The 26,965-nt window shown below is 37.6% G+C and overlaps 1 protein-coding gene across 1 annotated transcript; it reads left to right on the top strand.

Moving 5' to 3' along the window:
• Positions 1 to 94: 94 nt before the first annotated feature.
• LOC116294592 (uncharacterized) lies at positions 95 to 25,981 on the top strand. The gene is made up of 19 exons (XM_089037399.1): positions 95 to 1,604; positions 3,962 to 4,180; positions 4,730 to 4,861; positions 7,411 to 7,731; positions 8,360 to 8,625; positions 10,729 to 10,939; positions 11,581 to 11,719; positions 13,462 to 13,556; positions 13,910 to 14,155; positions 17,382 to 17,967; positions 18,280 to 18,506; positions 18,717 to 18,991; positions 19,532 to 20,090; positions 20,611 to 20,905; positions 21,267 to 21,608; positions 22,630 to 23,114; positions 23,425 to 23,606; positions 23,783 to 24,539; positions 25,160 to 25,981. Exons 1-19 carry the CDS (start codon positions 248 to 250, stop codon positions 25,480 to 25,482), a joined length of 7,017 nt encoding a protein of 2,338 aa, XP_088893525.1. The 5' UTR covers positions 95 to 247; the 3' UTR covers positions 25,483 to 25,981.
• The last annotated feature ends 984 nt before the right edge of the window (positions 25,982 to 26,965 follow it).

The raw sequence follows: 26,965 nt of genomic DNA, 5'->3' as shown, positions 1-26,965 counted from the left end.
TCGCGTTTCACTCACGAGATCTTACCGAAGGAAATCCGAGCGTTGACAAGTGACAGCTAGGTCCCTAAGCGAATCTTTGAATTGAAAAATAATTGAATATTCAGCAAAAACAACGAGTGAGTCCAAAGGATTTAAGTAGCCTCGTGCAAGTAACGTGTTAGTATTGGCATTCTGGTCCTTTACACGAATCCCAAATGTTCTACAAGAACTGGCCTACAGTCGATGTACTTCTTTCCATTTGGTCTTTATGAATGCCATCCGTGGTATCGCATTTGTTTTTATACTTAAGATTTTGGTTCCGGTGAAAATCTTATCGTCTCCTAATAATAATTGCCTAAATAGGCTAGCAGCTTTTCCTAAACCAGACTTTAACACAAGCTTCACGTTACGCTCTCAACAAGGTTTGAAGTCATTCAAAGAGATTCACCATGGCTTAGGAAAAGAACCTTTTTACGTGCGTGTTTATGCACAACCAAAAACAGGAGCAAATCAGGGCTTTTGTTTTAATGGAATCGGGGTTAACCAAGTTGACTCAAGTCACACTTCATATGGAGGACTTATCTACGCTTATAATTCAGAGTACATTCGCGTATGGGCTCCTAGTCAGCCTAGTGGACATATTATTTTTATCAAGGATGGCTGGGGAGGGGGACTATATTCTCAACAATCAGACGAAGCATTAGTCGTGGTTGAAATCTGGGCCTCTGGTCCCGACCCAAATTTTCAGATTGATACGGTTATAGGGAATGGTACGAAGAAGGGAAGCTTTGGAGAAGTGGATCATCAATTACGCCAAATTCCTGACAGAGTGTTGGTCCGAGTATCGCCTGAAAATACTGTCAACAGTGAAGACAATCCTAATGGAGGGTATTGGTTTCATGCTGTCAGCTTCTCACAAAATTCGAATCCTAATGACAGCTATGGAGGGGTCATATTTGCTTATAATGAACGAATTATACGTCTGTGGACACCAGACATTGGTATTAAGAATACTGGGTGTATTTTGATTGACAGGGGGTGGGGCGGTGGAGCATACAGTCAGCGAGAGACAAGATGTCGCATCCATGTCAAGATTTGGGTCAATATGCTTCCAGTACCCTCATTTCAAACAGACTGGTTTAATTTCAAGGCTCAGAGAGGGTCTAGTTCATTTAAAGAAATTCATCACAATTTGAACAGATTACCAGAATTTGTGATAGTCCAAGCCCAAGCCCTTAGGGGGATGAATAACCTCTTTACGTTTGAAGGGCAAGGATCAGTACAATCAGACGACAACAGTAATAATGGTTATGGAGGCATAACATTTGCATATAATAATAATTATGTCCGTCTTTGGGCACCAAGTCAAAATGATAACTCCAAAAAGGGTTATGCATTACTGATAAATAAAGGATGGGGTGACAATAGATTTCTCCAAGAAGGGGCAATCGAAGTACAAGTTAGAGTACTGGTATATGGCAGCAAGTGTGTACCAACAGTTGAAACTGCATTCACTAATAATACTTGTATACAGACCAACCATGAGGCATACTTCTGGCTAACATCCTCATGGTCTAAGTGTTCAAGCATATGTAATCAAGGTCAAAAACAACGTCACAGCACAGGTAAAGTTCTTTAAATTATCTCTAAAGTAATATTTAGTGATTATCATTTGTCTAAAAAGTGGGAATGCTGTCAAACTTGTTTTTTATCTTTAATTTGGAAAAAAAAATTGCCATTAGCATGCGGTAACTAGGAGATTTACCTAGCAACTAATATTTTCTTGAGAGTATTTAATAAGTAAGATACATGTAGAGTGCTAGGAGCATTATCTCACACAAGTGATTCTGCCAGTTGCTTTTTTTACTTCTTTCTTTATTGAATTTGAACCTGTGAGAGCACATTTTATTTCATTATTTTAATATTGATTCAATTGAAATTACATAATATTTTGATAGCCTATGATAAAATGAAAATCTTACTCTCACTTTCAAAAAATTCAAAAACCATATAGCTTTCCCCCCAGGCTATAGTTAGGTACATTAAGTTGTGTTCTTTGAAGCTTAAGCTGCAGTTTTGATTGATATTGGAACTACTTTGTGAATTTTAATTGCCCTAAAACCATTTCAATTTAATCTTACAATAACCCTTATTAGAATATGTTTTTGATTCACCTGTAACTTATGAATAATACATTTAAACCACCAGTAGCACCTGTAATGGATATATTGATTTTGTATATTGTTATTTTACTAGTGATAGACCATATACAACACAGTGCAATTTGTCATAAAAACATATTAGGGTCTATGTAGGAAGATATTGAAGCTTTCTTTTTGAGTGACTTAAACACTAAGAGAGTGCTCCTGTTTAGTGATTAGCATTAATTAATAGAATCAATTAAAGCCAAGGTCACGGTTCTGAATCGAATATTACTTGCTACTTCTTCTATTGTTTCTTTGTTGTATTTTTTGTTTTGTCAAAACTAACTATTCTATTAGAAATGATTACACTTTCAGTTTGAGATGTGTGTGAAAATATTATTTCTGTAGTTTCAATTGATATGGCATAGCACAAGTGAAGGATTTTTGATTAACATAGTACTAGGGACATTCAAAAAACAGACAGTAATTTGTAATTCTTAGTCAGTCTGTCTTTAGTTCAGAGATTAAAAATATTCATTAAATTATAATCTATTAATTAATTTAATTAATTTTAATTTCAATTATTATTATTATTATTTGCTGAAAGAAAATATTTGCTAATTAGACCTTTTCTTTCTTTTTTGCCTCAGAAGTACATGTAGATCAAAATAACTGTTATAAATCTCACATTCTGATTGGATGGAAGCATTGTGCTTTATGAGAGCATACAGCACACATGCTCACTTTCAGTTGTGTCATTCCTATTCTAAATAACTGTTGTTGAAATTTGTATCTTATGAAGAGAAATAAAAACTTGCTTGCTGTGCTGTGTGGAGTTATAAAGCACATGGGGATTGGCAGAACACTCAAGAAGTGTTGAGAAGCACTCCGCTGTGTCCTGCTTCTCCTAACACTTCTCTCGTGTTCTGCCAGCCCCCACATGCTTCATAACTGCACACAGCATGCACACACATTTTCTATTTCTTCAGTATATTCCCTTAGATTGAACAAAAACAATCGATACCTTTAAAATGCACCTAACCCCTGATACAACACTTTTGGTATCGATTCTACATAAAGTGAGTAGTTGAATGGTGAAATATTTCTTCATTATTTTGAATGTTGCATCTTTAAGTTATTAAAGTTTATACTTGCATTATGTTACTGACTGTGACATCCCCAGGCTTCATTAGATAATATATAAATTTTGACTTGTTCACTCAAGCATATTTTAAAATGCATCATCATTATGTTTAAGGTTTACACAATTGATGTTTATAGTTAAATTGATGTCTCATAATGACTAGTGTTTAGTATTAAAAATTAAAACAAATACACTCAAAAGCCTGGGGTGACATCACACTCATAATGGAAGTATAAACCTTCATAACTTAAGGACACAACATTCAAATGCACAAAGTTGTCCTAGACTTCATACTAACCATCTCTCGTGCTTGTAAGTTGCATAAAAGCAATCTGTCATTCAAAACTCAATGTAAAGTGCCATTTAATTATGCCCATATAGAAAGGGCGCTATATAAAGCATCATCCTTATCATTATCATCATTATCATCATATTGGTAATTATCTGTAGTTATTGTAAAGGTTTGTTTGTACACACACACACACAAAAGAGTGATGCATGGGATAGTCCATGGTACTGCCACTCAAAAGCATTGTGTAACTAGTATTAAGTATGTAGTGCACAATCTAGTTATGAAAATACAGTAGTTTTCTCATGAAAATGATAGTTCTAACATAACCAGTATTTACTGAGTGACAGAGGCTAAAGTTTTGATAGTAACTGATAGCAGCTTTAATTTTGACCTATCTTTTAGGTTGTCAAGTGGCTTCCAAGAAACTTATACCTGAAGGATCTTGTGACTTTGAACAAGGCATGTGTGGATGGAAGGCAACTTCATTAACGAAAATACAGATGAGCTGGAAAAGAACAAATGGAGCTACAAATAAACCGAGTAGTGGCCCAATGTGGGGATATCCACGAGGATCATATTATGTATACACCAACTCTGATGGAGTAGTACCAGCTGGAAAAGGTAAGTAATTAGCAAACACTAGTGTGATGAAGTTATAACCACTGTTTTTAATGCTAATTACTGATCAAGAAATTCAAGTGATGACTACCAATATCAATAAATAAGTGGTTAGTACCACATAAAGGTGGATAGGAACTGTGATAAATGGGATCTAGTCTAGGTACCTTATTATTTGGGAATCAAGGGTGGTGTGCTGGACAGTGGTAGTACACTTGCCTCTCCCCCCTGGGGTCTTTGATTAAACTCCTGTAATCATCACACATCTCATGTGAGTAGAGTTTGTCAGGTTTCCTCTTGATTTGAAGGCTTTTCTCCAGGTTCCCCTATTTTCCTGTTTCGGTTCATAAAACCTAGCCAGCTAAATTCCAATTCTATCTGCAGTGAGTTAGATGAATATCTTGTTGTTGTTGTTGTTTTTTGATATCCCCGCTAAAATCAATGTACAGTGTACTATATGGTATGTCGTCATAGAAATTTGCACATTTGATCATACAAGTGCATGGGAAATGTGTGCAATACAAGTAATAGACATTTAATGTAATGTTTCAGGTTCATTGGACAGTCCTCCTATACCAGGGCCCAGTAGATGTCACCTCAGTTTTTATTGGAGCATGTATGGGGCTGATATAGGAGACCTTTCTGTAGAAGTGAGCACTGACTGGGGTGAATGGAAGGACACTGGTATGTAAATAATCTGTATAAATTAATGACAGCAAATGAACCATTCACAACCCTACTGGACCATAACACTCAAGATCTTAAACTATCTGCAAATGTTTACTAGATATTTTGTTATTTATGGCTCAGATCTCACATATACAGTATATAACTATAGTATACAGTATATGACTACAGTATATAAACCATGGCTGTCCCATTTCACTTAGAACATTAAAGGGTCATATAGATGTCAATACTTAGTTGTGACTGTCATTTGATACCATAAATGAAATCTATCATCACCCTTGCCACTATCATCATCTCTGTTATAATTATCACAATCTTCATCATCATCATTATCGTCATGCACAACCACTTCACCATCATCATCACCACCATCATCTGACTTATCATCCTCATCACCTTCTTATCATTATCATCATCACAACCGCTTCACCATCATCATCATCATCACCACCATCATCATCATCATCACAACCACTTCACCATCACCATCATCATCATCACAACCACTTCACCATCATCATCATCATCATCATCACAACAGCTTCACCATCTTCATCATCATCATCATCACAATCACTTCACCACCTTCATCTCAACTGCTTCGCCATCATCATCATCATTACCCCAGTCCTTAATCTACACCACTTCACTACCATCATCATCATCATCACAACCATCACCACCACCATTACCATCACCATCACCACCATTGTGTTGTGTTTATTGTTACCTAATGCATTGATCAAAAGTTTTTGAAAAATAAAGTTTACATTCAGTTAAATTAAAATTAAATGCAAAATTAAATGTTTTTGTCCATAAATATGGCCTTCTTATTAGTTTTTGAATGTTTCTTTTAGTTTCTTAAATTAAAATGGAGTGAAAATAAGGTCTTACGAGAACATATCCCTCAGCATCACAAAAATAAGCTTAATTTATGTAATTGCTGTGAAGCCATAGGCGAGCAGCATTACTTATCTTGATGGTCCCCATTTTGTTACTGTATGTTGGGATCTCTGTGTAGTAGAGGCCAGCAAATATCTCGATTGTGTTTGTCATAAGATTTTTCAGAGCATGGTCAGTGCATGCTTAGACATGGCTCAGAGAGGAGCACTTGATAGCTTGAAAACCTGTGCCAGATGCCGATCGTGGTAAAAATAATCTTCTCAGACTTTCCATTTATAAACTCCCTTGATTTACAGTAAAACCTGGCCTCAACTAAATGTTGATTTCACTTCAAAATTGGCTTTTGAATTAGCATTGTTGTATAAAGTTTGTACACTTTAAAAAAGTAAGACTTCCTACATGTACGTACGTCTTTCATTTAGTGTGACTCAAAATTGATTTAATGCAATGTGTGCAATGAACATATTACGAATACCACTCAGTTACTTAACTTCAACATTACTTATCATTCAATAAGTACATTGCCAAGATTTTTACCCAAGCAGTTGCAAAATAATTGGATAACAACGTAACTAGCTTTGGTCAAACATGTTTAGTTTTCACATTTGTTTATTAAATCACACACGAAGTCATATATAACCAGTAGTATTATTGGTGAACATAATTAAGACTTTAACTTTAAATTCAGTCATTCAATCAAGGGCGCTAGGACAAAAATTGGTGGTTTTTTAGCCGTTAGACTCCGTTATATTGGTGTTTTTTTAGCTGTTAGAAACTGTTTAAACTGTTACTTGTCTGCTCTGTTATGTGCTGGCTTGATACGCCAAAAATACTGCTGTCACCAACGGTCCAATCGTATGTAACGAACTACTGTATCCTATACCTGCCTCGTGACCGCTTACGTAAGCGTACGCATTGGTTAATAAGTTAATAAGTTAATCCAAATTAAGTTAATTCATTCTTGGTTATTTAGTCCAAACGGGATTAATGAACACTTTACTTTCAACTAACCTTTTCTTTTGTCTTTTGATTGTTTGTTTTTGTTTCCTTGCCTACCTTGTTCTCATTGGTTTCTTTTGTCTTATTCTATTGTATATACACTCCTTTCTACCACCTCTTTCTCTTTTACTCCGACGAAGGACTAGCGTCCGAAATGTCAGTAAGTTTTTTCATCTTTTCACGGTGTATAATTTACCTTTTCATCATTACTGTAGTAATTCTTATAATAGCTAAAAAAGCTAAAATAAATATTTGATTGAACACAAATATTTGGTGTAACACTTATGTCTTTTAGCTTATACTTTATTCAAAAAAAAAATCAGTTATCTATAGATATTAAAACTATTGAGACAAATGATAAATAAGTTTCTATTTTTTTTTGAATTGCCAATTGGAGGAATATAATATGATTGTTTGGACAGACGGATATTATACGCTTAATGTCTGGTTGCGAGGGAAATAGTTAGTTTTGTTTTTCTGAGAGTCTTGATGTTTCACGAGGCGAAGGCGAGGTCGGGTCGGGAAACATTTAATTTAACCAGTGTCACGTGGTCATCTTTCAACCAATGAGAGTGTTTGTTATATCGGAAAATTTCGTAGCTATATTAACAAGATACTTTAATCGTTATGATTGTTTGTAGGATGGAAAATGTCAGACAACCAGGGTCCAATCTTTTGGAGATCAGCTTACATTGACCTGGAGCAATACAATAAAGTATATGGTATCCGCTTCCTTCATATACTACCAGAACGACCAAGCTCATGCAACAGATGTCCAGATTGTGCTGAGTGTAAGGTGTGTCCAGGAGGAACTTGCAATCTTGCTAATGTTGCTATTGATGATATTCAACTCTGGTGTGAAGCTTCATTCAATGTGACAGATACAACATTGTGCCAATCAAAGAGTGCACCACAGATTGGGTGTGACCAAACTGCAATTATTAAATCACCACTGTTAAGAGGTAATTAAGTCCTAAAATAATTTGTCAAATAAGCTTAGAATAAAATGATGATGATGATGATAATGATGATGATAAAAACAACAACTGCAATAACAAATAGTTATTACTCAGCCATTTTTAGCCAGCCCCTTATTAGCTTGGCTGGTAAAAAAAATATATTCCAGCCTCAAATAAAGAACTTTATTCTCAGGGAAAGGATACATGGTCTGAAAATTGAAAATATGCCTACTCAGGGTCTCTTGTAATTCATTCCCTTAGGGGAGGGGGATAAAGAAGTGATTATTGTAATTAACCACCTTTATGATGGGGCTATGGAACACCATCAAACCCCCCTTTTTCCCATTAAGCTGCAATCTCCCATTCTGGCATGGAATAGATCTTTATTTTTCATAACTACACTGTCCTTATACTTTACCATACATGTACCCTCAGGATCCCTCACTCAGTTAGGGTGGTATATTTACCATGCAGCTTTATGTCCCTTTTGTTGTCCTTTCATACCAACTGAAAATTGCAACTAGGACACTACAACTTCAGTTCACACTGATAGATAACTAATATAAGTTTGATAAGAAAAAATGCATTTTTGAATTTGGTTAAAGACACATATTAACTGCATTTTTTCTAGGGCCTGCATACAGTGAAGAGAATGTAACATATTCTTTACAAAGGGGAACAGCAACATTTGTCAAGGCAGATGGTGAAACAAATGATCTTATTGGCATATACTTTGTGCATGTGTACTACCCAGCACAGTATTGCTTATGGATGAGTGTATATAACACCGATGAATCTCATAATGCAGTGTCCTTTAGGATAGATAATGGTGACTGGCATAAGTTCCATACAGCAAAGAAAATAGTTCATCATCTCTGGATCAACTATCGATACAAGGTAACAACTAATTTCAGATTGTGATTATGATGATGACAAAAATAGTGGTAAAACTTATAATGATACACTGATCCTGGCTATGCTTGAGTGTCCACCCAAAAAATGGGTGGTTTTTCCCACAATGGAATACCTTTGGAATACAGTATATATTACAGATAATATTGATGGAGTCATGATTATGGTGATAAGGATGATGACAATTTATAGTGATGGAGTCCTGATGATAGTGATGAGGATTATGATAATAATAGTGATGGATTCATGATAATGTACTGTTTAATAAACGAGTAGGAGTGTTTTATCAGGTATAAAAGCACGAGGCGTAGCCGAGTGCTTTTATACCTGATAAAACACGACCTACGAGTTTTTTGAACTGCTTAAAACACTCATGAACAATTTATAAGATTTTGGTTCAACTGGAGCCACCATACACGTCACGAACATGGATTTTTATACTTCGATAGAGATTTGACGTCACAGGCATGCGCAACCAGATTCAATAGAAGCTCCCACACGTTGGATATTGCGTGCCAAGGCAAAGACAGGCACGTTAGTCAAAGATCATTAGGGTTGACTATGACCTTGATGAAGCTCTGTCTTCATCTTATAAAATTGGATGCATACTTCATCCCTGATGAAGTCATCCTCATAGTATTCGAGTGGTCTTTATATAAAGATCACATGTGTCTTTATATAAAATCACTTGAATACTAATGAAGAGGACTTTATCGGGTATAAAGGTTCATGCACGTAACGTGTATGGTTGCTCCAATTGCACCATAAGCTTATGAATTATATGAGTGTTTTAAGGTGATGAAGATGATGATAATTATAGTGATGGATTAATGATGATGGTGATGAAGATGATGATAATTATAGTGATGGATTCATGATAGTGATGAGGATGATGATAATAATAGTGATGGGTTCATGATGATTGTGATGAAGATGATGATAATAATAGTGATGGATTCATGATGATGGTGATGAGGATGATGACAATAATAGTGATGGGTTCATGATGATAGTGATGAGGATGAAGACAATAATAGTGATGGTTTCATGATGATGGTGATGAGGATGATGACAATAATAGTGATGGGTTCATGATGATAGTGATGAGGATGAAGACAATAATAGTGATGGTTTCATGATGATGGTGATGAGGATGAAGACAATAATAGTGATGGATTCATGATGATGGTGGTGAGGATGATGATAATAATAGTGATGGGTTCATGATGATAGTGATGATGATGATGATACTTATAGTGATGGATTCATGATATATGATGGTGATGAAGATGATAATAATTATAGTGATGGATTCATGATGATAGTGATGATGATGATAATATTGATGGATTCATGATGATAGTGATGAGGATGATGATAATGATATTGATGGATTCAGGATGATAGTGATGAGGATGAAGACAATAATAGTGATGGATTCATGATGATAGTGATGATGATGATAATATTGATGGATTCATGATGATAGTGATGAGGATGATGATAACAATAGTGGATTCCTGTTGATGGTGATGAGGATGATGACAATAATAGTGATGGATTCATGATGATAGTGATGAGGATGAAGACAATAATAGTGATGGATTCATGATGATAGTGATGAAGATGATGATAATAATAGTGAAGGATTCATGATGATTGTGATGAAGATGATGATAATAATATTGATGGATTCATGATGATGGTGATGAAGATGATGACAATAATAGTGATGGTTTCATGATGATAGTGATGAGGATGAAGACAATAATAGTGATGGTTTCATGATGATAGTGATGAGGATGAAGACAATAATAGTGATGGTTTCATGATGATAGTGATGAGGATGAAGACAATAATAGTGATGGTTTCATGATGATGGTGATGAGGATGATGACAATAATATTGATGGATTCATGGTGATGGTGATGAGGATGATGATAATAATATTGATAGATTCATAGCTTGTAAAGAAAGGGATAGTATACAGCTGTAGGTGGTTTTGATAGAATGATGATGTTGATGCTGATTATAGTGATGATGAAATAGATAACAGTCACAATAATCAAAATGTACTTATTTAAATAGAATTTTCTTCTGATGCCTGGGGATCACACTATAACATTCCGTCAAATCAAGAGAAACTTTCGTTTTAACAAAGTAGTCCTATCACCTGTCAGCCTACCAACCTGGGTAGACCTTGGCATGGAGAGCCGTTTGATTCCTGATTCTTACTTATCTACTAACATAATTTATGGTTCATCACCAAAGCCAAAGTTTGGAAGGCTTAACAGCCCAGGTAATAAAGACTTTAATTAATATCTAATAATAATGATATTAATAAGTTTAATATTGATAACGAGCATTTTTCATGTGTAATATGCTCATTCGAATTAGGGGGCAAATAACATTGGTTCTTCTAGACCTACTTTTATCCCCATTTCTCCCCATTGGTCATTCCCTTAATAATTCATTTTTTTACCAGTTTCAAAAGAAAAAAATTAAATGGATGGTATCAAACAAAAATATACAAATTAAGGTGGTGTGAAGTGGAAAACATTACAACCCAACACATTGAACAATAGGCCTATTGATACATTGTGCATACTGTATGTGTGTGTGTTTGTGAATGTGTACCAATAAATGTTTACGATTAGTGATTCAAGGGTTTTTGCACTGGTTTTCTTTCCTCCCCAAACCTGTTCATAATATAATAATAATAGATTCCAATTAGATACAACTGAGTTTGTTACTCTAGTCTCCTACGCAGCCGCTATTAGTGTCGTCACGCAACGCTCTTTCCCCTAAGTAGCGGAAATGAGCGTTGCGTGACAACACTAATAGCGGCTGCGTAGGAGACTAGAGTTACCTCTTCACTCACTTAGATCAGCCTAAAAGTTATGTTTCAGGGTTTGAAAAAATTATCGTTTTTTTGTTTAGAGGGTTGGTGCTCCACAGAAGGCAACATATTTAATGTATTTTTTGCAATCAAACTACCTGGACTGGCCATCGTATCCAGGATTGCTATCCAGGGTGGTAAGGATATCTACCAGAAGTCTAATAACTATTGGGTCACCAGGTATGCATGCCTTATCATAGTTCTTCTGTTATCCAATCTCGTACCCAGAGCCTATGTTTCTCACCAAGAATGATAATGATTTATGATTTATATAGCGCCCTTATATAAAGATATAATCAGGGCGCTAATCAGGTAGGGCGGGGAAATTGCTAGTCATTGTATTGTTCGACGTGTGATGCGGAGGGGGACCTAGAACTAGTGTCATTTTTACGCTTCGCTAATCTAGTAGCTGAGCCTCCTTTGCAGAGGAGGGGAAGGGATGAAGGTGCTGACACACGGTGCAACATTGCACGCAACATTGCAAGCAACAAATTTGAATCGGGGTGACACACATTGCAGCAAAATCACGCAACATCTTTTGTGTCAGCCTGCTATGTTAAGATGTATGGTCAGAAGTTATAAATTTGGTGCAAGCTGTTTGGCTGGAAATTTCTAAATGTTGCAGGTAATGTTGCAGCCATGTTCATATGATGAAATTTGTTGCGCGCAATGTTGCAAGAGTAGAGCGCGATTCAACTTCGGATTTGTTGCATGCAACAAGTTTGGGGTAGATACACGCTGCAACAGTCCGGTTTCGTGCAATTTTGCATGCAATGTTGCACCGTGTGTCAGCACCTTAAGAGACCGACACGAATAACGTCAAAGAAGGAGCCTACTTATTTAGTTTCACTCTACCATGCAAAAATGTTCAGCCTTCTTTCAGTTGCAGTAAATTTTTCGAAAATTGAGATATTCAAGGTTTAATGTTTAAATCCTTCTAGTAAAGCCTTTTTATTGATGATAGAACATAGAATTTGAATTTGATAAGTTTCTGTCATTGAATATTTTTTTGAAATTCTGGCCACCATGTTGGATGAAATTGGATATCATCCAGCGATCTATTCTAAAAAATCGGAAATTCTCTAATGCTCCAGCTTTTTTGCTCAAAATCGAATAACTAGTAGTTATTCATGGTCATAAGGATTGTTTTTTGATTGGCACCAAAGGATATCTTGGCACCAGCAAAAAACACGTTGCTGCAAACGAAGAATAAGCTGCCAATTCCTTTTTCGTAAATTCGGTAGTACGTTAATGTTTTAGAAACAAGAACGACAATAGAAAACAAGACAATGCATACAATATAAAACAATACATATATATGCATTATATTCGTTTAGAACATGAACTTATTACCGTAAATTCTGAGGTAACGATTAATAGAGTAGAAAAAAATACGTAGGAAGCGCAGTAAGGAATTTTCTACGGCAGCTCTCCAATAGTCATATATGCTATAATATGATGAATTATCTTTTGTATACGTCAACATAGCAAGTAAGACTAGTTAATAGTAATCATAGAACAAACAAGCTCTTTCTTCACCAATATACGATCTGCATGCAAAGGAGAAGCAAATTTGATACGCCATTGATATAAATACCAGGGGGAGGGTACCAAGTGGAGAGTCGAGGGTACCAAGTCGAGGGTACCAAGAATTTATTTTAAAGTTAAAAAAATAAGTATTAGATTTTAGAAAAATCAACAACTAACCATTAAAGTAAAACGTAAACACGTCGTAAATACCCAAGCTATCCCTCAATGCAAAGGGATGTTATTTCATCACCAGTGTAACATCTACAAAAGGGAGGGACACGCCAAGCTAAATGATGATGTAATAGTATAAGGTTTATCAAACAACTATTTGCCACTTTTTCCCATTTTGTGTGAAATCTTTGGTAAGCTTATAACTGTCTTTCAATTTTCAGTTTCAAATTGAAAACATCTATTGATGATGGTCGCATGGGTTTCTTTACCTGGTATCGTGACAGGACAGGACGTAGGACCTTCAAAGCAAACAATGGTGAGAATGTGGATAAATCCGTATTGCTTTTGATCATATAAGGAATACTGTTACTATTTTATCGACAATCTTCCCAAAGCGGGTGAAAACAAAATAGAACATTATGTCCCCTCACTAATCATTCAGTATTGATCTGTATGAATCTATAGTACCTGTCTTGATCCTCAATAACAGCCTCTCATCCCTGATTTTTAATATTTTCACATCTTCGCAGCACTTAAATTTAACGATATTTTCGAAAGAGCGAAATTAAAAGGTCGCAAAAATTTGCGTAATAAGGTACAGAATAAATTATAAATTTGATTCAATCAAACCAGTAACAAGATGCTCAATTATGGATGCTCTTTTCTTAGATTCCTTCAGTGTAGTTGAGAATGAGCTGCCATTTGCTGTACCAATGAGAGCTGCTCTTATCTACCCCGTGTCATACAAGAACTGGATCTGTTTGAGGGTGGAATTATATGGAGTTTATTTGTCCAGTTCTGCTTGCGCCTCGTCAGGGCCTGAGCTACACAATACCGAACCTTGTACAGGGGATAGAGATTGCGGTAAAAATGCCAACTGCAAACCAAAAAGTTATGGAATCATCAAACAGAAAAGTAAGAAATTAATGTACACACTTTATTTCTACTTAATTCGGCGATATTTAGTTTTGCGATTTTGGTAAGGCCATACTTTATTCATCTAGACTTTTATAATTTGTAAGATATTTGAAATATAACGCATGCGCTGAATGGCTGGCTACTGTGTTTATATCAGAGGACCAAGTTACGCTCCCGCAAAATCGTTCAAAAATATTTTAATCAAGAAATATGGAACGGCTGTTATGTCTCTGTATTGTGATATAAACACTCGGTGAGCTGTAGAACACATGAAAAGAATACTCGGCTACCCCTTCAAACCCACATACTTTATTTAGACCCTTTGGTATAATGTTTTCCCATTTCAGACCACGTGTCATTCCTTAAAGTTTACTTTCTTTGTTTAACGGTTACGAATCCTGCGCTCTGATTTCATGAGCTCAGTACTAGTTATCAATTAGACAACAGAAAGTCGCGCGCCCATGGCGTTAAAGACGCACCACAGGAAGCCCATGCAAGCTTTGAGGGCTAAATGTAATTTAACGAAAAAATTATGCCATACTCCTGGTTCAGTCACCTGTTAAAAATATCGATAGAAATCGACCAAGATCCTTCTAAAACCATAAAAAGTTGGACTTGTTTTGACAGCTTTATTCACGCTGCATTTTCCAAATTCCTATTGCTGAAGAAAAAGCCTCTCTATTTCTTCGAAACAAAAAATTAAGAGCTTGTTGCAAGGACATGGAAAGGATAGGCCTTCTCCTACTGATAGTTGAAGTTTGAAGTAAAACTAAACAAAATATCTTTTGTTTCTTCGCTTGAAAGTGGGAAGTTTATAAAGTGATTGTTTACGTTTCACTTAGTTTTTCTTCTACCGGAAGTTCCTAAAACTTCCTTTCTGTTTGTAGGCCAAATCATTTAATTTAGGATTTGAATGGACTAAGAATAAGTGTAGTGAAGAATGACCTATTGAAAAGTTCCGGTCGACCCGCGTCGACCTCTTCTAGTTTCTCTGATATTTTAGTTTTACTTGAAGCGTATACAAGTGTATTTGTACTGCCACACACATCAACATCAAAAAGACGAAGCACCGTACAACGTCTAGTTTTTTCCCGAAATTACGACTTGGAAACCAACAAAAATCTAGAAGAAGTCCTTAAACATACACAGCAGTATCATGTACTTGATAAAATAATACTCTTTTTATTATAACGTTGCAAAAAACACACTTTTTTGCCGCTTACTAATTTCAAAACTGTTTTTTTCAAACGTGGGAACCCATTTGCAGTCGTGATTCACCTCTTTGACGAGCTGTTTGATTGGAAAACTAGCTGTCAAAAGTGACATCTAATGATTGACACCGCACTTTTTCTAAAAGCAAGCAAAGAAAGGAATAAACTTTAGTCGTAATGTTTTGCTATATGTACTAGAATTTATGCCTTTTATACAGCAAAAAAGGTATAATTTTCAAAAGTCTGATGTCTCGATGTAACTATGAGGAGTCTCAATTGATAGGATTTGTCTTTGGGAACCAACTCGAAGAGTGGACTCGTAAAAAAAGTGATTGAAAATTTCAAAAAGGTTTGAGAAACTAATCTGGAAAGGAACATGCAATTTGGAAAGGAAATTTTATGTATATATTTATTGCGAAGTACTATTTCAGGTGTATTGGATACAGTGTAAATAAATTTTGTAGAAACGACAGCAACTTTACCCAGTTCTCATACCTTAACTTAACTTAGATGTTATCAAACTACATTCAACTATTTCTTCAATTGTTATTTGGTTGAACTATCACAAAAGGCCAGTATTATCTTAGTTAGCTTTGAATCTAAACGACTCTAAAACTGTTTTCTTTTTCATAGTAAAAATAGCCAAAGCCATTTATAAGCTGAAGCTGTGAAGTTTTTCAACTTTTCAAACTTTTGTACGAGTTTACGTATTATATTGAACATGGAGAACTTTGCTTAGCTTTTTCTTTTCTTTTTTACTGGGAGAGGGAGGGGTGGGTTATTTGCAAGATCTTTAACTTCTGAAAATGACATCAGAAATACCGTAAATTTTCAGTTTCGAAAGAAGCAGCTGGAGCTCTGTACACTACGACGGTCAGAAGCAAATAAGCACATTTTACGTTTTCACCCATCATGCTTTGCAAACCCGTGTCGCACACCACCTGTATAGAGAGGAAGGGGATTTTTTAAAAAAAATCGCTAAAATGGCTCGAAATCACTACTAAAGAATTCGGATGACGTATAAAACACTTCATGTGAGTAAATATTAGCTTTTATTTATTTTATTATATATTTTTTTTCGTTAAATTACATTCAGCTCTCAAAGCTTGCATGTTTTCAACCACTCACCTTGCTCGTGCGCGCGCTATTGACGCCATCGGATTTGAAAATTTAGAGAAAAAAGGCGAGCGTCCGTTGAGATCAGCGTGCGCGAGCATGCAGCCCATGGGGAATTATAAAATAACTGTTATGAATGTCGCATTCTGATTGGCTTGGAGCGCGTGCTTTATGAGAGCACATTGCACGCGCGCGCACTTTCCGTTGCGTCATTCCTATCTATTATTGTAATTTGTATTTTATAAAAGAAATAAAAAACTTGCTTGCTGTGCTGTGTGCAGTCATAAAGCACTTGGGGATTGGCAGAACACTCGAGAAGTGTCCAGAAGCACTCCGCTACGAGTCGTGCTTCTCCTAACACTTCTCTCGTGTTCTGCCAACCCCCGCGTGCTTTATGACAGCACACAGCACGCGCGCGCGTTTTCTATTTCTTCAATAGTTCTTTGGTTTTTGGCCAATCAGAGCGCGCGTAATAAAAGTTATATCATAATGTTCTATTAGTGATAGACCACTGGTAGCGAAAATTGCCGGTTTTGAAAAGCAAACAACACCAAACATTAAATTATTTTAACCTAATTTCAATTCTTTTTAATATCTATTTATTTGACCTATTAGTAGATTTATACTAATTGGTTTAAATAAAATAAGTCAACTTTTTCTTAGAGAGGATGACTAGTGACAATCGCAACTAAACCGGCGACCCCCACCCCCACCCCCACCCCCACCCTCATCCCCACCCGCACAATAGTCGGGCGTCCAACCAACTAAGCCAACATGAGCCAACGAGTAGGCGGTTTATTTATGGAAAACAAAGAAAATAATGTTCAAGGGAATGACACATGGTCCAAAATGGGTAAACATAATGTGCAAACTAACTCCAGCTATTATGAATTTAGTTGGAGATCTGTGGAGAAAGTTCTATTCAAATGATTCAGCCGATAAAGAGTATTGCACTTGTGATCGTGGTTACCATGGTGCCAGTTGTCAACACTACGGTTGCACGGTTAATCCATGTCAGAACCAGGGAACTTGTACTGAAAAATCCCAAAATGGAGGATTCTCCTGTTCATGTCCGCCTGGTTTCTATGGTAACTTTTGTCAAGAGTCATGTCCAGCTGGTCGCTATGGTTACAACTGTTCAAAGCAGTGTCAGTGTAATGGGCGTGGTAGTTGTGATGCGGTGATGGGCAAGTGCCACTGCTCACTTGGGTTTAATGGCACAAACTGTCAGTTTAAGTGCCACACTGGTTACTATGGTTACAACTGTGGGCAAAAATGTCAGTGTCAAAATAGAGCGGTTTGTGATCAGGCAACAGGGGCTTGCACTTGCACCTCGGGCTGGTGGGGCCAATTCTGTGATCAGCAGTGTCCATGGAACACGTGGGGGCAGGGGTGCAGTCTAAATTGTTCCTGTTCAAGTTCAGCCTTGATGTGTGATCGCACAACTGGTAAATGTCTTTGTGATCGTGGCTATTATGGCAGGTAAGATTTCCTTCCAAAGTTAGATGTCGAGGTCTGGATTGCAATGCTGCACACCCCAAAGTAATCTTTGCCTTGCCTGTCATTTCCAATAATAACGTTGAGCTAAGAGTAATCATGACCAGTGACTGACCGGCTGTCATTTACTTTATCCCCTGCTTTCCAAAATATGCATGCAGATTTTTCTCCCAAACTAAGCTTTAGGTTCTTTGGCGATCAGAAAAAGGGTCAAATGCTTTTCTGAATCGGGGCATGCTTCTGGCATAGTTCTATGCACTCTGCTTAACTCATACATGGACTTGTCTCTCTCAAAAGATACTGTAATAACAAATGCCCTACAGGGACGTATGGATGGAACTGTAGCCAAACCTGTCAGTGTGCTTCTAACAGCTCTTGTTCACAAAAGGATGGATCTTGTACCTGTACCCAAGCAGGGCTGACTGGGGTTTTGTGTAAGCAACCATGCCGGCAGGGATTCTATGGGGTTGATTGTCAAAACAAGTGCTTATGCAAGAATGGAGCTGACTGTGATGGTGTAACAGGTGAAGAAAAATCAGTGTAGTTCAAAGTTGATCCAAAATGCTTGTTACGCCATGATATTAAAAGAAGCAAGGGACATTAGTGCATAAGAAACCGCCTCTCACCATACGGTCTTGGGTTTGATTCCCATATGTGACACTATAAGGGGCTGGGTTATAAATCTGAAAGAATGTAAAAGAGCTTTAGTAAAGGTGTTTTTGTTCCGTCACCAGGCAAGTGCTTGTGTCGTAATGGATGGCAGGGTCAGCTTTGTGACACCCCCTGCCAAACAGGAACATGGGGTCACAACTGTTTCTTCAAGTGCTCGTGTGTGAATGGAGCTGTATGTGATACTGTCACTGGTCAGTGCTCATGTAAGACATCTGTAGGGTGTGTTTGTCATGCAGGATGGACAGGAGTGGACTGTAGTGTTTCATGCAGCAACGACAAATGGGGGATCAACTGTTCTAAGACTTGCCTATGCAAAAATGGTGCATGGTGCAATCCAGTAAGTAACTAATTACATTCTAATACATCAATTTATCAATGATTCCACATAAGAATGATATTCTCCTTGTTCTCCGGTTTTTCGTCCATCTGCAAAAAGCAACTTCTAAATTCTCATTCGATCTTATTTCATTACTATGCTCAGATTGGTAAGTTAATTTTAAATCATTAAATTGCAAATGAACCCTTTGACAATACATTCAGTACTGGTTCTGCATAAAGTAAATAGTTGATTGGTAAAATATTTCTTGATTTGAGTGATGTGTCTCTAAGTTATGAAGGTTTATACTTCCAAAATGTTGATGATGATGACGTCAGGTAAGGTATTTGAGTATTTTTGTTGTTACTAGTAATACTAAATGCTGGCCATTTTGAAATTAAAACTTTTAAATAGCTTTCATGTAAACCATGAGTAAAATAATGATGCTTTTTAAATACTGTATCTATGAACCAGTTCGATTTTGTATATTTAATTAAGCCTTAATAGACGTCACACTATGTAGTGGCAACTATGTATTGAGGATCTTCATCGATGTTTCAGGTTAATGGAACATGCAGATGCCTACCAGGATTTCATGGATCACACTGTGAAAAACCATGCACATCTGGTTTGTATGGTTCAAACTGCCTGTTATCTTGTAACTGTGACTCCTCAACATCCAGCAGCTGTGATACCAAGACAGGCTCATGCAGATGTCTAGAAGGATGGAAAGGATTCAAGTGTGATATTCCATGTAGTCAAGGTTCTTGGGGGGTTAACTGTAATCAGTCATGTGATTGTGTCCACGGCTCTTGTCATCCAGTAACAGGAAGCTGTACTTGCAATTCAGGATGGACGGGACAACACTGCAACCAAACATGCAACAACTGTAACGCACCATGCCCTAATTGTTACCATAGCAACGGAAAGTGTGACGCATCGTCAGGGAAATGCCATTGCTATGCTGGCTACCATGGTAATGCGTGTCTAGAGTCTTGTCCATCAGGGTACTATGATCAGGGGTGTCAACACAAGTGTCAGTGTGTTCATGGTTTGTGTAGACCAGACAGTGGCTCGTGTGATTGTAGTTCTGGATGGACTGGTTCCATTTGCGATAAACGTAAGTAAACTTCTTTTTGGGGTGAGGTCTAGCTTTTATTTTGTGTAGAACATTCATGTATTCCAGTGAAGGTTCGTGGAATTTCAAAGTGTTACCTTACTCTAAATCGTGAATATTTTGTCGCTAAAATAAGGCTAACCCTAAGTAAATGACGTTGTCGTCAAGGAATGCATCGGCATTTTACAAATGCGAAAGGTTTATTCGATAAGCAAAAAGCCTTATTATCGGTATTTCCTAAAGCCTAGACGCTGTTTGGGTGGGGTTGCACAAAACAAAAGTATTCTTTGAAGTTGATTGGTTGAGAGTCGCATTCCATTGCTAGCAACATTTCGGAAAAGATCACTGCAAATCAAGCGTATAACCTTTGGCCTATTGAATAGCAACGTTTCACTTTAAACGTAAAAAAATATGTTTGCACAAATTATGATTTGTAAGCTCATCACCAGTCAGAGTAACGAACATGTCTGAAGATAGCCTTCGCAGTCTTATATTTCTTTCTAAATTATCACATCTTTCACAGCGTGTCCTATGGGTAGATTTGGCTACAACTGTTCCCAGGCCTGCTCATGTGCAAATGGTACTTGTAATTTACAAAACGGATCCTGTTTCTGCCCTCCTGGTTACCATGGTTACAAATGTAGACGAACATGTCGTAAAGGGTGGTATGGCCCTGGATGTGGCTTCAGGTGTAGTTGTTCAGAGAGAGGTGTATGTGATCCTGTTACTGGTCAGTGCTCTTGTCATAGTGGATGGATGGGGGACAGATGTGACACTAGATGTGATTCTGGTTATTATGGAGCCAACTGCTCAGCAAAGTAAGACTTCCCTAGTATGTTATATCATTAGAATATGCAGTTCCGTGAGTAATATAAGTAATAGAGTGTTTCACTGAGAAACATTGAGGCGTAGCTGAGCTTTTTTAACCACCTTCGAGGTGTTTGAATATCGGATGAAACACCCTTTCGTGAGTAAGATACGCTTTCTCAAAAGTTATGCTAATTAAAAAATCATATCCAAACGATTTTCTTCGCTTTGTCCTTATTAATCAAGAATAAATGAGCTTGAGAATCCAGTTTTCAACGTCTGTGCTAAACAGTGGCTGCAGCCTTGAATTTCTCTACCCTTTTCATATCTTTCCCATTTTCATTCTCTCTCGAATTTCTTTTGTTTTCAAAGGTGTCAATGCAAGGACTGTCATCCAGTTACTGGTACTTGTCGCTGTCCAGCAGGATGGCAGGGTCTGTCCTGTACCCAGCCCTGTCCATCTGGTTTCTATGGCAATAAGTGTTCCCAGGCCTGTCAGTGTGCCAATGACGGCACGTGTAATCACATTGATGGCAGATGTACCTGTAAACCAGGCTTGATGGGTGCCCAGTGTACTAATCGCTGTCCACCTGGTCGCTTTGGCATGTTCTGTTCTAGCTTTTGTAACTGTGGTCTTAACGTGACTGACAGCTCAAGGCCTTGCGATCATGTTACCGGTACATGCAATTGCAAGCCAGGCTTCCAGGGGTTAAGGTAACTGTAAACCCAAAATGCTTTTCTATGGAGACGTCAATTGACGTATAAAAGGATTAATGTATATTGAACACTGTAGAAAAAAGCGATACTTAACTTTGCTGACGTTTTGGACCTTTAGCCCATCATTTCCTACTGACGGTTTTCACGGCGGCCATGTTGGAGGACCTTAACAAAAGCATTGTCAATGAATCCTTTTGTTTTATCATATGACCCGTATCTGCTCGGGCGCGCTCTCTTAGAAAAACCTTCGAGAAAATGACGTGAGCAGGGCCGTACGACTTTGAGCGAGCAGGGCCGTACGAATCCGTACGGCCTTGGTCGAATCCGCGCGCTTTCTCTTTTTTAGCTTTTATTTACTATTTCTTTCTTTCTTTTATTTTATTATTTTTCTTTTCGTGAGGATCATATGACAAAATCCTTATTAACTGAGTTAGGTCGGTCATTACGGCAGCACCTCGAGCCAAATATTTTCCCGTACGGCCCTCCCACTCAGTCAATAAGTACATAATATCCTCCAACATGGCGGCTGTGTCTTTTGTCATTTAATTCTCTTGGGATTGGTTGAAAACCATCAATAAGGTGTTCAACATGGATTTTTTACTTTTTTATATATAATATATATCTTCACAAGGACGCAATCCATACCAGTTGATTCTTGCTTGCTGTCTGATTATAATTAAGCAATCATTTGTTTACGTACATGCGATTTCCGCTCCTTTGAAAATTATAAATTGACGGGCAAGTTATACAGAGAAAAAAAGTATTTGATAAAATAGCATTGTTTGCCTGCTCTCATGGAAATGAAAAGATTCAACAACATGCTGTAGTTGAGTGGTAGCACATGACGGGAATTGTTTGCCCATTGCTAGAGGTTGATAGTAGGGTATGTAAAATACACACGATATGTCCAGCTGATTGATACAAACCGCTAAGCGAAATCATTTATTTAGTTTTATTGTCGATAAAAATCAAATAGTACAACTCTGAAAAATAATGAAAGAACGTGATTACTTTGCAGATGTCTAGAACAGTGTAAGTCAGGGTACTACGGTAAAAATTGCCTTCAAAAGTGCCATTGCCTCAATAATGGCATGTGTAAGGCCTTGGATGGTTCGTGCGTCTGTCCTGCTGGTTACCATGGAAACTCATGTGAGAAGAAATGTGCACTTGGTTTCTACGGTGTCAAATGTAACAGCACGTGTGAATGCATCGGCAACAATACCCGAGTATGCAGCAAAGTAGATGGGACCTGTTCATGTTTAAAAGGGTATACCGGTATCTTGTGCGAGAATCGTTGTCCACAGGGTAGCTATGGTGATGGTTGCCAAGGGAACTGTTCTTGTAAGAATGGAGGCCACTGTGATCACAGGACAGGAGAATGTACGTGTACTGATGGATTTAAGGGCAAGGACTGTACTGAGATCTGTAATGAAGGGGCATTTGGACCCGGCTGTACCAGGAAGTGTTTGTGTGAGAATGGTGCTAAATGCAACCGCTTTACAGGTAACTTACCCTTCATTCTAGATGGCTTCCTCTGCTGACAACCCTCTTTTGTTAGGATTGGGAATCCTGTGAATGATGCGCGGGACAAAAGAATGGTCATGACCACAGGAATCCCAATCCTTTCCAAACGAATAAAAAATTGCCTTCTTCTTTAGTCTCCCTTCTCTTTTTTCACTTTTTAAAGTGAATGGATTTAATGGATTTTTTTTTTTTTTTTTTTTTCTAATGGATTTAAAAAATCCATTTTCTCCATTTTTTCTCCAAGGAATAGTTATTTTAATTAGTCTGAATGTGTCATTATTCCTGTCAGGAGATTGTACTTGTGCTCCTGGATACAAGGGTCAACGATGTACAGAGACGTGCCTCGAGGGTCGTTATGGTATAAATTGTGTCAAGATATGCGACTGTAATCCTAGTCATACCGAGAGATGTGATCGCAAGGATGGCACGTGTCACTGTATGCCAGGATACACCCATCGAAGATGCGATCAGGTAATCTTAAATTTGTCCATATATTGTATAGCATATGATATAGAATACTACGTACCTTCCTCCCTCTCTTCTACTTTCCATTCTTCTTACCTGCCTACTCGAGTACATCCTTCCATGTATTTCTTCTCCTGCAATCACTTATTCTCACACACACCTACTTTGTTTCTGACACACAGGAATGTAAGGACGGGTTCTATGGCCAAGACTGTAAGATGGACTGCCCAGCATGCTCACGTCATGTGTCTGGTTCCTGCAACAAACAGTACGGCAACTGCAACTGTACGCCAGGCTACCATGGCTACGAATGCTACGACGACTGCCCTCTTAACAACTTTGGTTTACACTGCAAAGAAAAATGTGCATGTCGTAAAAGTATGCTTTGCCACCACGTGTACGGGTCTTGCCTGGAGTACAGTCATGGGTTATTTCCTATCGTTGTGATGGATACGATGGATATGTTTAACGATGTTGAGAGGTTAAAGGACCTCAGAATAGGCATTGAAGCCATAATGTTTAAATACTTCGATAAATATTCATGGTTTCCCGATGAGATCCCTGTGTCTTCCCAAGTCAAGCAGAATACTAAAACCAAGGCTAGTCCTCTGGATGCTCTCACAGACTCCCCTGTCAACCAGTCTCTAAATACACCTAAACCTACTGTGTCTCCAGCTAGGCATGATTTTGTAGTAAGAATCATCAGCATTGGTTCAGTCATGGTGTCAAAAGTTGTAGAAGCAACACGTGTGTTTTGTGTGTTACTAGACGACGATATTGTGGTTAACAGTACGTCTGTCATGGCGGTATTAAAAGATGTTCCGCAATCTGAAATATCCACGGAAATTGCTGCGGTGTATTATACTGGAAAATTGTATGCTCCCCTCCAGCCTTCCAAGGTCCAGGTTCACCTACCATTGATCATTGGTGTTTCTATTGGTGAGTTGTACCCTAGGAGGGTGGGGTGGGGATACGTTAGATAATCACTTCTCGACAAATTCTTCTAAGGGTTGAAACAAACACTTGAGTGGATGAAAATCCATTAGGAGAGGAGTTAAAGTATCCGCTCATAACGCGTGTTAATAGCGCTCATGTTTATGCGTAGAAATAACAACAACAACTACTACTACTACTACTACTACCACTACCACTGCCACTGCCACTGCCACTGCTACTGCCACTGCTACTGCTACTGCTACTGCTACTGCTACTGCTACTGCTACTGCTACTGCTACTGCTACTGCTACTGCTACTAACAACAATAACAACAATTAATAATGGGATTAACAGTGGATTCCAATTGGAATTTAATAGCTTTGATTTTCTTTACTGCGGTTTTAAGCCGCACGCTGAACTTTGATTTTTCACTGCCGTCAATCAAAAATAATCGGTCGGTACCTTTGATCTTTTTGACTGGCGGCAGTGAAAACCGGTCTCACAAGTCGTTGGAATGCCTCTAAATTCGCAGAATATGGAAAACAGCAGTAACCCTAAAAAGATCGTGCAGTTTAGTACATATGCAATGGATTATTTATCATAGCTGATATTATTCATCGTAGGTATTTTTCTTGTCATTGCCATCTTGATCATGTTCAAGTTACGATACAGCCACATCATCAAACGAGGCTACCCTCGATACAGAAAATCCAAGAAAGACCACGCAGAATTTGAACTACAACCCTGCTTGAGTCATGGCAGCAGCCATCTTCTTGCTTTTGATAACCCGTACTACGATGTGTTGGCAGCCATGGGCATCGATGATGATATAGAAGAGGAGTACAGTAACCCACTATATGATGATGTCAGTATATGTAGTGATAGTTATACTAGCAGTACTGATGACAGTTGTAATAAGGACCTGACACACATGATCATAACATGACAGTAACCCACGTCGATGTCAGTATATGTAGTGATAGCTATACTAGCAGTACTGATGACAGTTGCAATAAGGACCTGACACACATGATCATAACATGACAGTAGCCCCCACGACGATGTCAGTATATGAAATGATAGCTATACTCTAGCAGACACTCATATCATAGCATTCCTGGTCATTTCTGTATTATATGCTATTTATATGTCTGTATATTTTGTAAACTATATATTATAAACAGGTGTCTTGAACACTGATAAAGCATAAGAAATTATATTTTTGGTAGGCTTATTTATGCAAGAAAAGAATATCGCAATATGCGATGGATTTTCCTTTTGCTAACATGTCTATAGAAAGAGAAGGAAAAAAAGTTAAAGTACGTTTTGTTTTGGATTGTTGTCTTTTATTTAAAAATCGAACCGTTAAAATTCATTGGAAGAGTATGCAAAGCAAGCAGCATAGAATAGTTATTAAAATAGACAATAAAATTTTCAAAGTTGAACTCTTTTGTTGTGATCAATTGATTTAAGGATACACCTGACACAATCGGGTTCTTTTCTTTGTAAGCCAGTAGCGCGTTTTTAAATTCGTATCAAATTCCCCTTAGGCTGCGTTCATAATGTATGGCAGAGGGGGGCAGAAATGTCCAGAATAATTCTTAGCACCCCCCTTAAAAGTCATGCAAAAAATAATAATCCCCCCGAAGCAAGGGCTGTAGCCTCTTCCAACAATGGTGAACCCCTCCTCCCCCATTTTCCTGATAAAAATTTGCCCATTCCCCCTTTTTCCTACCAAAATTTTCCCGATCCCCTCTCAATTTCACCTGCTGCCCCCCTCCCCCCCCCCCCCCGCACCATACATTATGAACGCAGCCTTAAAGTATGCATTCTCTGAAAGCTTAAAGAGCAATTATTACATATTTCATTTATCTTTGGATACAATTCACTCAGTTTCGAAAAATCAGTAGCTCAACGTGGTATGATTTTTTTCACTCTTGTAATTACACAGATGTTGGTCTATCAGGGTGTGTCTGAGGTTCTATTTTCTTTTCTTTTTCTTTTGTGACATATTTGCCATTTTCTAATTTTCTAACGAATGTGCTTAAAAACTAGCTAGGTCTAACTTTAGAAGTAAAACAATTTAAAAGCACAAAAAGGAAAAAAAAAACAATTAGTATAAAATCGAAGATAATAATCGAAGAAGAAGCATTGAAGCGAAAAGGCCACACTGTTCTGGGCTCCATTTATTTCTTGCTTACATCTTATGGTTTATATACACCTACATGACACTAAATTATTCCTGAGCCTCACGAGATTCAAAAGCAAATGAAAAATGAGTTTGAAAAGGTAGTTCAAAAACTCATGCTTCGTGTTAGACTATCAGGGCATTCAAATACCTCGGGGAAAAAAGCATCTTTCATCTGTTTCTTGGTGTTTGGTAGTCTCCTCAGCAGCCGTTCTTAGTGTCGCTAAGAACGGTTGCTGAG

The sequence above is a fragment of the Actinia tenebrosa genome, unplaced genomic scaffold (genome assembly GCF_029948245.1).
Source record: "Actinia tenebrosa isolate PJP-AT-01 unplaced genomic scaffold, QUT_ActTen_1.0 PGA_scaffold5__44_contigs__length_20552954, whole genome shotgun sequence".
NCBI classification, from domain to species: Eukaryota; Metazoa; Cnidaria; class Anthozoa; order Actiniaria; family Actiniidae; genus Actinia; species Actinia tenebrosa.
This window is presented reverse-complemented; position numbering and strand designations above follow the sequence as displayed.

Coding starts and splice junctions, on each gene's coding strand:
- LOC116294592 (XM_089037399.1), top strand. CDS start 248: ATGAATGCCATCCGTGGTATCGCATTTGTTTTTATACTTAAGATTTTG. Junction 17,968..18,279: donor GATCGTGGCTATTATGGCAG/GTAAGATTTCCT, acceptor CTCTCTCAAAAG/ATACTGTAATAACAAATGCC. Junction 24,540..25,159: donor GATCATTGGTGTTTCTATTG/GTGAGTTGTACC, acceptor TATTCATCGTAG/GTATTTTTCTTGTCATTGCC.